Source organism: Hemicordylus capensis, chromosome 11 (assembly GCF_027244095.1).
Source record: "Hemicordylus capensis ecotype Gifberg chromosome 11, rHemCap1.1.pri, whole genome shotgun sequence".
NCBI classification, from domain to species: Eukaryota; Metazoa; Chordata; class Lepidosauria; order Squamata; family Cordylidae; genus Hemicordylus; species Hemicordylus capensis.
The window spans coordinates 5,101,451-5,118,074 of record NC_069667.1 but is presented as its reverse complement, the minus strand read 5'-3'; the positions used below and the strand labels follow the sequence as shown (position 1 = coordinate 5,118,074).

The 16,624-nt window shown below is 43.8% G+C and overlaps 1 protein-coding gene across 1 annotated transcript in view; it reads left to right on the top strand.

Annotated features, from left to right (window-relative positions):
* The window catches only part of ALG13 (ALG13 UDP-N-acetylglucosaminyltransferase subunit), a 68,567-nt gene that overhangs the window by 30,493 nt on the left and 21,450 nt on the right, over positions 1–16,624 (top strand). Inside the window, exons 9-16 of the mRNA XM_053274103.1 lie at positions 1,493–1,565; positions 7,081–7,162; positions 7,357–7,537; positions 8,132–8,207; positions 9,095–9,200; positions 10,576–10,640; positions 13,427–13,524; positions 15,106–15,212. Coding sequence (XP_053130078.1) covers positions 1,493–1,565; positions 7,081–7,162; positions 7,357–7,537; positions 8,132–8,207; positions 9,095–9,200; positions 10,576–10,640; positions 13,427–13,524; positions 15,106–15,212 — 788 coding nt within the window. The remainder of the gene's footprint in view (positions 1–1,492; positions 1,566–7,080; positions 7,163–7,356; positions 7,538–8,131; positions 8,208–9,094; positions 9,201–10,575; positions 10,641–13,426; positions 13,525–15,105; positions 15,213–16,624) is intronic.

Sequence of the window (16,624 nt, the reverse complement as noted above, 5' to 3'; positions counted from 1 at the left end):
CGTGTAGTTTTGCCCTTAGAAATGCCATACCAGTGTGTGTGGGAGGACTTATTATTTAACAGCCTACAGTTAGTGTGGTCTGCTTTCATCCTTAATTAAACACAAGCCTGAGGAAATGGAAGCACTCCTTGCTGTGTGTAATCCTTAAAATGCAATTTGAAGTACAGTGTAATTTCAGCTGACGCTTTGAGTTGACTGCCTGTGCTTGCTGCTTGGTGGCTGGAAAGTTATCACCTCGGAACAAAATGGAACATTACCCCAATACTGCAGAGAACAAAATGCTTTTCACCATCTTCAAACCTTACCAAAAAATTTTTTTTTCAAGAGATAAGTGAATATGGCTTTAAAATCATAACTCTCTGGATTAATCAACATTTCTGTGTGTCCTCCCGCCCGCCCCCCTCCGACCCCACACATTGCATTTATTCACTCTCTCCTTGCATAATTTTGTTTGGGTAGAAATTATCAGTCACATTTGTGTCCTCAATGGTGTGCATGAGTGTGAGATTTCCCACATTTTACCCTCACAGAAAAAGACTCCTGGCGACCACAGAGCCCTGTGGTTTTCTTGGTAGAATACAGGAGTGGTTTACCATTGCCTTCTCCCGTGCAGTATGAGATGATACCTTTCAGCACCTTCCTATATCGCTGCTGCCCAATATAGGACTTTCCCATATTCTGGGAAACACCCCAGCGGGGAATCAAACCAACAGCCTCCTGCTCTCTAGGCAGGTTGCTTCCCCGCTGTGCCATTATGTGGCTCCACTCTCACAATGGTAGGGTTCGCTACTAGTCTAGAGTTGTCGTCGTGTTCAAGTGGGAATTTAAATATGTTAATCCCCAGTCCTTGCAATCCTGGCCACTGTAACACACTGACTGATGCATTCTACCAACTACTGTAGTGATGTCTCTTCAAGTTGATAGAAATTGATACAAAGATTGTCTTTGAAATTTTTAAAGAGCTCTTTCTGTATAAACGAAAGACGGTGGGATTTGGGGCTCACTTTAGAATTACCGAGATACTAAAACAGTTTCTCATTCGACTATGATGATGTGGTTAACTTCTTTGGGTGGTTGTGTCAAAAACTTCTAATTTCCCCTTGAACTGTCTCTCCCACCACACACATCATAGTTCTCCCCACTCTGACATCACATCCTGTTCATTTTTCAAGTTTTAGGCTGCAATTTGGTGTCGTGTAAATGTGTAGTTGTGCCCTAGTAGACATTTCCAAGGAGCATGATTGATTGATTAAATGCCATCAAGTTGGTGTCGACTCTTAGCGACCACATAGATTCTCTCCCGGATGATCTGTCTTCCACTTGGCCTTGAAGGTCTCTCAGTGGTGCATCCATTGCTGTCTTAATCGAGTCCACCCACCTTGCTGCTGGTCGTCCTCTCCTTCTCTTTCCTTTCGCCAGCATTATGGTCTTCTCAAGGGAGCTGAGTTTTCGTATGTGTCAATTTTAATGTCTCTTGTTTAATTCTACCTAGCCAAGACTTCATTCTCTATCGACACCCTGGCAAGCCACCGTCTTATGCTACAGACAATGGCTTTGAGGATAAGGTAAGGAAGTAATGACAAGAGAATAGTCTGAGTGGATATACTTGTGTATTCTATTCTTGTGACTGTGTTCTATGAACAGATTATTAATGGGAAGCTGCTGGGCCAAAAGACTGCAGTCAGTGTTGAGTAGTGTGGAACAAGAAATTGTTGGGCTTTTGTAACTGAGGTGATGGGAATTGTAGTCCAGCAACATCTTGGGAGCCCAGCTTGGGAACTCCTGCCTTAAGGAGTTCTTCTGAAAAAATCTGGCTTTGTTGCCACTAGGGAAGAATCATATGATTTGAAGCACCTTGGGCCTTAATTATTTATGTATATGTTCATCATATTTATATACCGCCTGATATATGTGTCTCTAGGCCGTGTACCTAATCCGCAGTAAAGGAGGATCTTGTTACTCACGGATCCGGCATCTGCGGTTTTGCCTATTCGTGGTCAGGTGATAGGCACCCAACGTCAGTAGATGCAAGAAAAAAGCGGTTAAATCTACAGATTGGGGGTGGCTGGAAATGACCTCAGAGTTCATTTCCAGATGCCATTTTGTGGCTCGTTTTCCAGGAAAAAATGCTTATAACTGTGATTTCCCACCAAAAAATGGTGGAGACTTTCGGGGGGGCGGGGCACTGCTGGAATGCTTGGGACCTATGGAGCATGGTAGGGCACTTTATTTGTCCTTTTCCCGTGGTTTTTTTTTTTTTTTTTTGGCCATTTTCTTGCCCTTCAGACCCCCGGATTTCCATTGTCCCAGTGCTGCAATTCACAGTTTTGCTATCCACAGTTGTTAGCTGAGAATGGAACCCCACAAATGTCGAGGTCCTCCTGTACAACAAATACAAAACAGAATAAAAACAATTTTAAAATTTTCACAGAATAAAAACAGTTAAACCATTTAAAATAGTTTTAGTTAAAAGCCTGAGAAAACAGATGTGGCTTAAGGGTCTTTTTCAAAACATTTAGAGATGGAACAGCTCTTAAATTAGCTGATTTATGTGCACCTTTTGAGTTTTGTTCATCTTGGTTTTCTAACTTGGTAGAGACATCATGTGGTGGAAGTGGAGGTAGATTGTGCTTGCTTTGCCCACCTGACATCCATGCTTTGGACATGACTGAATAAGACATAATAGGAGCATAAGAAGCTGCCTTATACTGAGTCAGACCCTTGGTCCATCTAGCTCAGTATTGTCTACACTGACTGGCAGCAGCTCTCCAAGGTTTAAGGCAGGAGTCTCTCCCAGCCCTCTCTGGAGATGCCAGGGAGTGAACCTGGGACTTTCTACATGCAAGCAGGCCGATGCTCTTCCACTGAGCTATGGCCCTGGCCCCTAAGAGAAATACCGTATTGTTCTCACATGCAGTTTCCCCTCCAAATAACAAACCAAGGCCGGTCCTTGGGGACAATGCATGCTCACTACCTCAAGGCCAGCTCTCCTCCTCCTCTATCACTGTTCCATCTAAGGCACACACGTGCACTAACCCCTGCATAGCATGGCACACTAAGTGTGTGTGTGTGTGTGTGTGTGTGTGTGAGAGAGAGAGAGAGAGAGAGAGAGAGAGTGTATTATGTGCACTTGATACTGCCACCCAGAACAAAACTCTTTCTGCTCACCGATGATAAAAATTAGAGGGAACTCTGCTCTCTATCCCAACTTACATAGATCCAATGCATATATTCGCCATCTCTTTGTATCACTGCAACTGGTGAAACTGATGGGTCACCATGGGATGCAAAATAGTTCTCTGTTGCAGAATAGAATGCCTTTTCTCTGGCTGTATTCATTTCGCTGTGTGCAGGCACATGGCAGAAGCAAGGCACTGCAGAAACACGGCAGGGTTTTTGCTTCGCGGTGAGATTTCCTTTTAAAAAAATGATTAAGTAAACTGACCCTTTCTGGCAGATCTTAATGAACCACTTAACTCTGTTGGTGGGTCTCCCTGAAAGCTTGGCAACCATAGTCCTCTGGATGTAGTATACTTAAAATTAATTTCAGGGAGAAGAATGCTTCACAGCCACAATCGCACTGCCAAATAGAATGTTTATTTCACAACTGTTAACTGTAGGAATTAAACAGCCAGTGCCCTCAAACCTGTCTATAAGCAGAAGATTCATGCAAGTGAATGGGGTTAAGCTAGCAGACAGATCTCTCTCTCTCTCAAGCAGCCTATGTTGAGTTTGCTTTTTGTTGATAAGGATGCTCCCTGTTTTTTTAGCTTATCCGTGCTAAATTTATTGGTCTGCTGTTTTCTGCAAATGTGTTAGAGCTTCAGTCTTGCTGACAGCGGGCCTGTGGTGGAAACTTAATGTCAGCTCCACATTAGTGTAAGATTTGCATGTTACATTTAACTATTGTTTACAGGGAATGCGTCTTTCTGTATTGTCTCAGGAGAGGCAGCCCTCTTCTAATAAGATAAAATATACAGGCACTGCATAAAAATGAAAGGAACTGTGCTTCTGCAGAATTCTTATTTTTTCAAATGTATGCAGGCTTAATTGATTAAAACTAATTTGATTCATCAATTAAGGTTTCTTTAATCACTTGACCGCCCTCCATTTGGTTTGTACCAATTTCTGTGGTGCATTATGGGGATGACTGCAGCTAAAGTAGGAACTCATGACTTCCTAATTTTGTTGTAAGGTTTAGATCTCATTCTAACCCACATTTGGTTCTCCTAGAGCATTCCCACACAGGGCTGTTACTGCGAATCTCTTCCGGAAGAAAGAGTGTGCATTCACACACCGGCCAAACTTAACCCAAAATCCATTTGAGATCCCTGGAAGCATTCCACACACAAATCGGTCTTTGTCTTCCAAATTCAAGCTTATCTTGATATATTTCTGGGTTTTTTAAATGCTGGTTTTAAGCTAGTTTTTCTGCAAACGCAGGAGCAAATAGGGAGAATCATTAACATGATAAGAGGGAAAAACTCTTTGGGAATGCAGATATAGCCCTTTAGAAATGCAAATCGAGCTGGCTTGCCTAGCTGCAGGAAGCAAACTCCTTAAGTTCTAGTTACAAAAGTAAAACCTCTCTCTGTTTGCTCAAGTTGACTTTTTTTGAACAATATTAATCTGCTTGCTTGAGGTTTTCATTGGTTAAAACACCATGCATGTGTTGGAAAAAAGGGAAGAAATCTCTTAGTGCATACAAATGCTACCAGTCTAGGACATGGGGTTTTGAAGGCAACATTGTGTTCCTACTCAAAGAGCACTCTCTCTCCCTCCCCATTGGCTAGAAGGAAAACACGGAGGCATGTAATGTGAACCTGCACCAAAAGAAAACCCAAGAGGGGAGGGGAGGGGCTGCTTCCCTCATGCCGCGAATGTAATTCGAAGTGGCTTCGCTCAACACTTACCCTGATTCAGACATGGCTTCATGCTTTTGGGTATCCAAAGAACAAATCTGCTTTGGAGTAGGTTTGCAGCTGTTTAATTCAGGCGATTAGATGGGCCTTCACACAGGGTCAGTTCTTGTCAGCATTGCCTGTGGATCTTTTTCCTGTGTGTGTCTCCACAGCTTGCTCCAGGGATTTTCTCCAACCAATCACATCCCAGCGGAGGCGGTGAGAGACCTTTTGGGGGGTGGGGTTTTTTAGTTTGACAGCTAGTTGCGGATGTCACGCCCTCGATCTCAGATAGCGAGGAGGAAGGGGAATCTGACAGCCTTTCAGCCGATGCGGGGGTGCCTGAGGGGCAGAGCCCGGTTGTCAGTTTCCAAGAGACAGCTGAGGAAGGTCCGGCTGATGTTTCAGAGCAGGCACAGCAGTCTGAGGCAGCAGAGACAGCGACGGACAGACTAGAAGATGAGCTGTGCAGGCAACCCCCACTGACTCCACAGCAAAGGCTTTCAGCCCAAGCCTGATATAGAGAACTATTCCGAGCCATGTTTTGTTTCTGCAGCCCAGTTTGTATTGTGGACTATCTTCCTGGACTTCCCTTCCAAGTGGCCAGATTGCTGACAGCGGAAGGCCAGCGAGACAAGTTGCCAAGCAGCTGGATCAAACAGAATGCTTAACCCAACCCTGCTGAATCTGACCCAGATCTCTGCTTATTTTTATAATGAACTTGCCTTTGTGACTGCCTTCATCACCTCATGTCCCGCACCCCATCCCAGACCATTTAAGAGGCCATGGAAGTTTAAAGTAGAAATCATTGCTTTCTCTCTGTGATAGAGAAAAATGTAGCCTCCTGGAATCAGCTCAGACACACAGGGCTCAGGTTACATTGAACTTGTAGTCTCCATTGTTAAGTTCCAGGCATCCTCCAACAACATCTGCATATGTAAAGCCTATGTTCCTATGGTGACCAGGCTTCAAAAGACAAAGCCAAGGCTCATGTAGAATTTTTCCCTCCCCTCCTGTACTCCCTCCACAAAATTTCGCCAATCTGCCACAACCCCTCTCCCCTGCCCCCAGCGCTCGCAATTGCAAATAACTTAAAACAGACCACACCCAACTGTCAAACTCCCCTTCATTTAGCCTTGTGAAAGTGCGAGTTTTGAAAACAGCCGAATTACTGGCAATGGCCCCTCTGCACATTGTGGGAGAAGCAGCAGGGCATACCGGAAAGCGTGTTTAAAAAAAAAAAAAAGCTACTGCAAATAGAGGATTTTTTTTTTACCCCAGATATATACTGGTCCCTAATAGCTCCCAGGGACTTCGGGGTAAATCCAGCTGATATGTGGACTCTCACCCTCCATTCTGGAGGGAGATGAGAGCTAAAAGCCATGTGTGTAAAAGTCCCCCGAGAGCTTTACCTGCTGTGCATAAAAGCCCCTGGATATGTATTTTCATCCATTGTATACTTGTGCCATGAAAAAGAATGTGCAGCTTGCCTTGCCTGTTGCAGAACAGAAGTGGAGATATACTCCCATAACATTGTGCACATGGGCAGATTTGTCCTTATAATGAGCAAAACCACTGTTTGTGGAAAAAGAAAATTGAGGGTCAGTTGCTTCTGTCCAGCACAAAATAGCAGGTTGTTTTTTTTTACAGATGACTGGCTTCATGCTGATTCTCACACTAATAGCTTTCAGCAGTGACGAATATCTAGAGGCATCAAATACTATAGAAGGGGCCATCTCGCCTTCTGAAAAGTGGGTGGGATATCAAGAACCTGCTACTTGAGGATGCCGGTATCTGCATAGGCATTATCATCTTCCTGGAACACTTGGTTCTGGCCTATAAAGCCCCAAACAGCTTTGAGTCCCATTATATACCTGAGAGCATTGCCTTGCAGTCTCTGAAACTGACTAAAACTTCTGAGAACACCATTGGTGTATGTTCACGGAGTGAACGTTGTGTACACTTTCTGCAGTCTTGCATGTTAAAATTATCACATACAATAAGAACATACAATATAGTTTCTGGAACAAACCTGACAATAGTTATCTGTAATCTCAAGGACAGCCAAACTGTAGGTTTTTCACAGTTGCTGTTAAACAAAACCATCTGTTCATGACTCTTTCTCTGTGTGGTTTTTGGGATTGTGGGCACATTTTAGGAGCAAGAACTTCTCTTTCAGATTCTGCTGTGTGTCTCCAGTAATGGCCATTATGATTCTGTGTACACCAAACAATTTCAGACAAACGCTGCAATTTGCCAAGGTAAACAAACCATTCCCCCATTTACCCTGACTTCTCCCTCCCAGCTGTTTTAATTCCTTCTGTTTCCTTTTGTCATTGACAGTATAAAATTTAGCATGTTAGAGAAGTTTTTATCTTAGGTCTTGAGAGCCATGTTTTTGGAAATTTGCACCAGGTTGTAAACCTTTCTCAAGTGGTGTGCTTTGTTTTTCCAGCTGTGTTATATGAGCTTCTGTACAGAAATGTCTTCCATGTTGACGAGGAGGAATTGAGGACTGCCGTTGAGATGTTCCGAAGCGGGGCCAAGAAAAACAGGAACAGTACGTCTGTTGGGAGTGAAGATGCCAGTTTTGATTGCATTCCTGAGAGATCATCCAGAAATTCACCAGAAAAGAGGTACTCTCTGAAAACCAGCACAAATTGATTGTATTTCAAGTGGGGTGGGTGGGAGGGAGTCAGTCTTTGGTGAAACCCTGCCCTGACGTATGGTGTGTTCCAATGTGAAGTTTCTGCAAGATGATCTTATCTTGCAAGTGCTTATTACTGTGGGGCTGATGGTGGCTTTTTAAAAAGCAATGCCTGGCCATATTTAGTGTATACCAGGAGCTCTCAAAGTTGGGGCCCCTGCTATTGGACTACAACTCCCATCATCTACCATGGCAGGGGATGATGAGAGTTGTAGCCCAACACCTGGGCACTGACATTTGAGAACCCCTGGCGTATAAAATTCATACAAGAGGGGAGAGGGGTAACACTTTCAAATAGGAATTTCAAAGATGCTCCATTGTTTCTGAGTACTTTTCAGGGTCCTAAATGCAAGGTGGTTCTTTGTGACTTTGTGAGAGATGCTTTTCCAGAGGTAAATGACTTCACCGCTTGATGGCACCCTAGTCCTTCTCTTAAGTATGGCAAAACTCAAACTTCTTGTTTTTCAGCACTGGACAGTGACAGTAGATTGCAGCATTTTAAATCCTGTGTGTGTTCGTTTAGGGTGGACGATTGGGAAAGCTATGAGTCTGCCAACCCACCAGAGGAAAAATGCAAGCAAGGCACTGATGAGGCAAAGGTTCGACAGCTTACGATAAAGGGATCACACCCTGCTGAGCATCCCTTCAGTGGGAAACAGCAGAGATTGCATGCCATCTCCCTCCTCTTCTCCCTCCGCCCCAGTCCATTTTGGAACACTTCCTGTTTATGTTCCTGTGGTTAAAATTGCACAGGAATCTCTCATTCTGAATTCTGCTTTGTGGGTGGAGAAACTAGGAGCCTGCAAAAATAACATATGTCTCTTAAAATCCATGTTTGTCTGAAAGCTGTCTGCAGAGTACCATTCTCAGACCATTGCAGCACTTTTAATGAGTTGGGTAAGATTGTGGCATCCAAATGTATTTCTCTGCTTAAGTTTATCCTGTTCTTCCAACCCAGACTCCTGCATTGCGCATGTTGCCCCCCCAACTTTAATTTCATTTTAAAAACCCCATCAAATAAATGTTAAGAGTAAAAAGGGAGGTGAGCTTCTCTGCTGTCCCCCCGCCCCATTTGTCTTAAATATAAATCACATTTGGGTGGCTTGCATTTGCCACTCTTCTTGTGTGTGCTTTCTATCCAGATGAGAATAATTGGAATGTCTAGGCTGAGACAGCCTTACTTGATTTGATCTAAGTGTTTAATGGGTTGGCATTTGTCCTGAAATAATCTGGCTTGTCTCCCATTGAGCCAGTTGAGTCCCAGAAATGAACTGCTGTTGGTTAACTTCTTAAACTCTGATGCGGCAATTATGCACTTTCTTGCCGTCAGTCTCCTGGAATTTCAAATTGCATTGCTCTGAGATTGCGAGTGGATGTCACGTAGGATCTAGATGACAGGCTCGCTTAATTACAGCACCCTTTAGTGAAGACAAAAGGACAACGAAGTCATGGCCTTGTTCTTAATTTGTGCATTTTTACTTTGCAGCCCCCAGAAAATCCCAAGATGCCCTTTCCTTATAAAGTATTAAAAGCACTGGACCCTGAGATCTATCGGAACATAGAGTTTGATGTGTGGTTGGACAGCAGAAAAGGTATCTTAAGCTAGCCAGTGAGTAAAGGCTGTTCTGCATATTAAGGCAATTTGACAGTTTGCTGCTGCAGGAGAAATCCACAGCAAACGCACAACATTTGGATGCTGCTTGCATCTTTAAAGAGCAGTGTGCTAGCATGTGATTCTTGGGAGCATGTGCATTGACATCCATATATTACATGCTGCTTGTGTGAAACACCTAGTCTAAAACTGGTGTTTTCTACAGCACTTGTATTGTGTTAAGCTGCCTTTGTGTGTCAGCAGATCTTCACTTTCCTAAGTATGACGGTGCCAAAGCTAGAGCAAGAGTCTATGATATGGGCATCTGCAAATGCCTGTTCTCACAGGCATGCCTTCCATTTTTAAGTGGACACTTCAGAATCTTTGTGCATGCCCTAAGAGAGAGGAAGCTGCGCGAGACCTCTGTGCAGGGTCTTGAGTGGATTGTGGAGTCCAAATGGCTCATCTCACTCCTAAAAAGTTGAGAATAGCTCGTATATCAGGTTCAGTCCTCTGCTTCTCCAGCTGAAGAGTTTGCAGGTCTGGGAAGACCTCAGGCCTTGGAGGATTACTGTTAATCAGAATAGATGGTACTGTGCAAAATGATGTTGGGTGTTCAGCCTGAGGCTTCTTGTCTGATAGAGCTTTGCCCCCAAATGGAAGGAACTGAAAGACTTTAAAGGACATGTAGAAGTTAATTCACACTACAGGAGAAGCTAATTATTCGTGGAACCGCTGTGCATGGTTCCGTGTATCCATGGGGTGTCTCGTTGACACCCATTTTCAATATCCACAGATACGAAGGGGTTAAAACCCGTGTATCGCAGTTCCTAGAGGGCCGGCAGTGACTGCAGAGGTCACTTGTGCCTGCCGTTTTGTCTCCAGGGAGCCATTTTGTGGTTCCTTTCCTTCGAAAAATGGACGTTGGGGGCTATTTTTCACAGTGTTGGGGGGCATTTCAGAGCATTCCTTGACACATGAGAGGATGCCAGGCCTCAAACAGACCCCACTGAGCACACCACAGTAAGGGCTTTTTTTTAGTTACTTTGATGTTTTTTGGATGTGTGTTCCCATTTCCCCTCCACTTCAGAACCTAACCCCTCTTTCCCTGTAGCAATAATGACTCATTACTCACGGTTCCATTACTCACGGCAGTAAGCAAGGAACAGAACCTCCGCAAGTAGTAAGATTCTCCTGTATTTTCAAACTTGGATGCACACCCATTTCTGCATGTTGGCTTTTTGCTGTTGCAACACATTCTGAGTAGTGTTAAGTCCCTAATACAGCATTTTCTCAAGTGCAGTACTGTAGCATCAATATAGAAATGTGTGCATATCGTCCAAGTTAGGTTTTCATTTTTGCTATGTCTTTTGTAGAACTTCAGAAAACAGACTACCTGGTGTATGCTGGAAGACAATACTATTTAGGAGATAAATGTCAGGTTGGTCCTCTGAGCTTATTTAATAAGACATTCTGTTTAAAGCAATTTTAAAGAAATTGTTACAAGTAAGGCCATAACATGGTAGAAGGATTTTTCTTCATTATTGAGGAGTTATCCATATTTACCTGTTGTTGATTTTTTAAAAAGCCGCAGCTTTATTATAATCAATCCAACATGGTACTGGGCAAACACTTTTTAAAGCTCATCTTTAAACTGTTGTGCAAACTTTGGAATTCCCAGCTTCTGCTATGCTGTTGACCCCTAGGGTGTCTATGCTATAGGTTTTCTATAGATTCGCCTGCCAAACATTGACAGTTAGTTTGCCAGCCTTTTCCTAAATTGAATTGAGTTAAATTGAATACTTGTTCAGGGATCTCCTGTCCATTCCGGCCTTTGAACTAGAAGTCAATTGCTTCATGTGTCTGGCAATCCTCTTGTGGCCCATTACTGGATCTACATAGATCAGGGATCTGGGGCTTCACTCCTCAGTCTCCATCACAGCTTTTAGAAAAAGTGTAAAATCTTGGCTTTTTGCCCAGGCATTTATTTGATTCTCTGCTGCTGCTCTTTATACTCTGTATTGCTTTTATGCTTTTGTTTTAAATTTTTAATCAGATTTGTTTCTGATTTCTTTTTTACCATCTTTTGTTTAAATTTTTGCTGTAAACCGCCTTGGGATTGCTTTAATGAAAGGTGGTATATAAATTGAACAATAAATAAATAAGTCAGCTGGTATTAATGATTTTGGAACACCAGCAAAGGGATGCACTTTGCAGGTCACGGAAAGCAGATGGGGTGGGGAAGAACCTTGAAGTTGAGAGAGGAGGTTGACTCTCCAAATAAACTGATATTTGAAGTTATGGGGCATGGTAGTCCCTCTGTCTTGTTTAGGAACAAGTTGTCTTGAAGTTTTCCTGTCTAACCTAAGGCAGATTCTGCTTTTATTTTGTAGCTGCTCATTGGGCTGGGTTCCTACAGTTCACAGTTACTAGCCACAAATTAATTGTGTGTGTGTGTGTTTGGTGACTTTCAGTGCTGCTTATTTAGTCTACGGAATATCAATAGTTCTATGAGAATGAGAGGCTCTGACTCCTTGACTTTCACCTACGAGATAATTTTCCACCCTGACCTGTATTTCTGTGATGGAGATGGAATACTGTGATTTCTTGGCCCATCTCAGCACTGTCTGGGTATAGTGAAGTCAAAGAACAATCGGAGCTGGAAAATACACCATGAATGTGTAATCTAATCCAGGAGCCTTCTACCTTGTCAGATCAAGGGACTGCCTATAGCTCTTACCATGAAGCTGGCTATTTTTCTGCTCGACTTCTTGAAATAAAAATAGAGATGGTGGTGCCAAACATGGTGTGACCTAGTTGTGGGGCCCCAGTGGCTCTTTTGAATACCAATGATCCAGCCATTTGGCCTGAAGCAATGTGGGCACACCTTCAACAGGTGTTTGCCCAGTGTTTTCCTTAAAACCTCCAGGAGAGGAGATGCCACAGTCCTCTCAGCAGGCGGCCTGTTTCTCATTTTTGTGCATATAACCTGCAGGTTTTTCTGGTTTTTGTTTTGTTTTTTGCAAGTGTGTGTGTTGTGGGGGGGGGGGGAGGACAAAAGGGCTTTCTAGCCATTCATTAACACAGACTGCCCCATTTATCTCCCCACTGCCCCCACCACTGGGGCAGCATTTAGGAACATAGGAAGCTGCCATATACTGAGTCAGACCATAGGTCCATCTAGCTAGCTCAGTATTGTCTTCACAGACTGGCAGTGGCTTCTCTAAGGTTGCAGGCAGGAATCTCTCTCAGTCCTATCTTGGAGATGCTGCCAGGGAGGGAACTTGGAACCTGTAGATGCTCTTCCCAGAGCGGCTCCATCCCCTGAGAGGACTATCTTCCAGTGATCACACATCAAGTCTCCCATTCATACGCAACTAGGGCGGACCTTGCTTTGCTAAGTGGACAAGTCCTGCTTGCTACCACAAGGCAGCTCTCCTCTGCCTTTTTTCCTCCCTCCAGGCGCACAAGTCTGCCTCTGCAGCCAAAGAATGTCTGGGGAGCAGCTGGCTGCAGGCTTTCCATTTGTCTTTTAATGACACTAACAAACTGCAGGCTCTAATCTGGCGTGGGCTCTTCCTGCATCTCCTGAGCCTCATAGCTGGCATAGTTTACCAGCTCCTCGTCATGTTCAAAGCTATGATCCAAAGAGCTGTTTTAAGAGTAGCCCAAGCCAGACCCCTGTGCATTATTCCAAACTGCTTTGAAATCCCCCACAGTTCCCTAAGTGACAGAGGGAGCAGCTCCTTGAGAAACGAATTCCCCTTGGGCATGTGGAACTAGTTTGCATGGTCCTTGGATCCTGAATGTTCACTGTGATGGTAATATCTTTTTTTAAAAGAGGAGTGTAGATTTGGCACGCAGAGGCGCTCTTAACCCTGGACTTGTGGGCCGAAGTCCAGGGCCTCTACAGCCCCTGGGGGCCCCCAAATCCTCTTTAGTGTGTCCCGAGTGGTTTGGTCACCCAGCTGAGCATGATGATGCTTAATTTGTGGGGGTGGGAATGGCTCCAAAGGCCTTTACGTCCAGGCTCCAAAATTACCTAGGTGCTCCTCTGTTGGCATGCACTGTGATATTGCAATCTTGACTGGCCTGAGTTTAATTGGAAAGTTCTTCTAATGTTTAACCCAAGTTTGGCCAGCTGAATTGGGCTCTGGTCAGGGGAACCAGGGTGCCAGAAACATCTCCCCTATGTCTTTGGGACTAACTAAACTCTGGTTTCCCCAGGTCCGCCTGGAGACAGGGGGCAAATACTACAATGCTCACATACAGGATGTTGGGCAGGATAACTTGGTAACTGTCTTCATTGAAGAGTTGGCAGAAAAGTATGTATTGCTTTCCCTTCACTTCGTTCAATATCCATTCATCCCTGTTTTTGATGCCGCAATGCCACTTAGCTATCCTAATGGGACTAAGAGAGATTAAATCTTAAGTCCCGGGGTTTAGCCTGTGCTACACCTAATTCAGAGTGCTGTTAAGCCTTATAAGACAACTCCAAACAGAAGCTGTTGGTTTGTTTTCCAGAACGTTACCTCTGATTCAGAGGCAGCGTAACCCTATTTACTAATTGGATCCTATGCCTGCCTTCGTGCTTTGATAGGTTCTCTATTTAATGATTAAGCTAAATCATTGCAGATGCACAATATCTCTAAGAATCAGAAGGTGATTCCCCTTCCTTGTGTTAACGTGCTACCTTCAGAGGGATTTCTTACTGAATAGCCTAAATTTCCTTACTCTTACTGCTGCTGAGCAGAAGAAATTGGCAAAGAGTAATTGACCCATTGTCACCTTAAGTGGCGCAGCAGGGAAATGCTTGACTAACAAGCAGAAGGTTGCCAGTTCAAATCCCCGCTGCTACTATATCAGGCAGCAGTGATACAGGAAGGTTCTGAAAGGCATCATCTCATACTGCGTGGGAGGAGGCAATGGTCAACCCCTCCTGTAATCTACCAAAGAAAACCACAGGGCTCTGTGGGCGCCAGGAGTCAAAATCAACTTGACAGCACACTTTACCTTTTAATTGACCCATTGATTGCTATGCATCCTGGGCCCTGCAAATTTTGAACATCCTAACCAAGGCTCAGCTGGTGGTTAGCTGCATGTTTCTGTTTATAATGCCACCTTTCAATGTTTGGTTCTTAAGATGGAATATGGCTTTTGAAATGCATCATAGAATTAGTAAAGTGCAGATAAAAGCAGCAGGAAAAGCATGCATTAAAAGCCTGGGGAAAACAAAACAGTTTGTTCTTGACACCTTGAATCCATTGGGTTTTGTGCAAGCAAATGGATTGCAGAAGGGAATTCCACCGATGAGGTGCCACTGCTGAGGAGGCCCTGTTTCTGATGCAGAAGGGGCCACCTTGAGACTCTCCAGCTGTTTGTGGACTACAAATTCCATCATCCCTAGCTGCAGTTTTTTACTGGGGTGCTGGGAGTTGTAGTACAGCTACAAGTGGACTGTCTCAGCTTGGCCACTTTGTCCTCATGGCTAGTTGTCAAGCTTGTCTTTGAAGATCTTAACTGGGTGGATTTGTATAGGAGGAGGTGGAGTCTACTTTCACCTTTGATGGAATATTCAGAGAAGGAGCTGGAAAACCAGTTCAGTGACCACTTCTGAAGCATTCCAATTTCTGGTATTCTGCTAGGGAAGGGTTTATGTCTATCATTGACTTGTGTATAATGAAGGTAGTACCAAGTTTTCTTCTCAGGCTATTTGACTTAATGAGGTGTAGTGTAGGCTTTCCGCTAATTTAAGTTCTTGTCATTAGATGCAATTTGCATTCTTATGAATATCAGTTTTGCTACTTGGGCATGTTGGAAGCTCCTCTTAAGGGTAGCCTTTCTTGAAAGGAAGATTGCTTTTAACACAGTATTAAAATCCCAATTTTTTAAAAAAATCTCTCTAGACATGTGGTTCCACTGGTGAGTTTGAAACCTGTGACGCAGGTGACACCAGTTCCTGCTTGGAATGTGGTCCCTAATCGAAAAGGAGGGAACTATCAGAAAATATCTGGTGAGTTTATTCTGGAGAGGTAGTTGGCCAGGGACTTCTGTGCTAGCTTCTTAGGGAAACTGAAAGTAGCAGATTGTACAGGAGACCCTTGTTACCTGTGGTTTTGCAGATCGTAGTTTCATGGATCCGCGAATGGGTCGCAGAGACAGTGTCTTTATCCATGGCATAAAATATAGGCAATTTTCACCTATCTATGGTTCCTGAGTGGCTTGTGATGTCATTTCTGCCATTTTGTAGCTCTTTTTTTTTTTTAATTTGGGGGGCATACCTGGAGAACAAGGTACTATGCTTTCCCACCCTTATTTCTTCTCCCTCCTTGCTTTTTTAAGCATTTTCTCAAGTTCAAGGAACCTAATCCCCCTGCCTCACCATAAGGTTAAGGTCTCTTCATTTGCGGTTTTGTTACCAGCAGAAATTGGCGGGAATGGAACACCCGTGGATAACAAGGGCCCCTTGTACAATGGATTTTCAGTCGTGCTTCAACTTTTTCTTGCTCCCCAATGTTGTCTTACTCATGTATAACAAGAGCAGCTTTGGGGAGGAGAGCTGGTCTTGCAGTAGCAAGCATGAATTGTCCTATTTGCTAAGCAGGGCCTGTCCTGACTTGCATTTGGATGGGTGACTACATATGACTCTGGAATGCTCTCTTGGTGGCTATTCGCTCCTCAGTCTCCATCACAGCTTTTAGAAAGAGTGTATAATCTTGGCTTTTTGCCCAGGCATTTATTTGATTCTCTGCTGCTGCTCTTTATACTCTGTATTGCTTTTATGCTTTTGTTTTAAATTTTTAATCAGATTTGTTTAATATTTTTCACTTAATATTTTAATTGTCTTTTTTACCATCATGTGTTTAAATTTTTGCTGCAAACCGCTTTGGGATTGTTTTAATGAAAGGCGGTATATAAATTTAACAATAAATAAAATAAGTATGAGCCTGTCTGCTATAAGATAGGATGGGGCTGTAGGTCAGTGGTGGAGCATCTGCTTTGCATGCAAACAGTCCCAGGTTCAATCCCTGACAGGATCTTTGGTTAGGGCTAGGAGAGACTTCTGCCTGAAACCTTGGAGAGCCAATGTCAGTCATAGGAACAGCCCTGGTGGATAGGAACATATTATTAAGACTAGTTCAGGTTGGATTGAACAAGTGAGGAAGGATTGATGGACCATTATATGTTCTGTAAGGGAACGTAGTCCCTTCAGCCCCTATCTTGGTGATGCCAGGGAGAGAACTTGGGACCTTTTGCAGGCAAGCCTGCAGATGCTTTTCCCAGAGCAGCCAGCCCCCTACTCTAAGGGGAATATCTTGCAGTGCTCACACATGTAGTATCCCACTCAGATGTAAACAAGGGTGGACCCTGCTTAGCAAAGGGGACGATTTGTGCTTGCTACCACAAGACCAGCTCTCCTGCCCT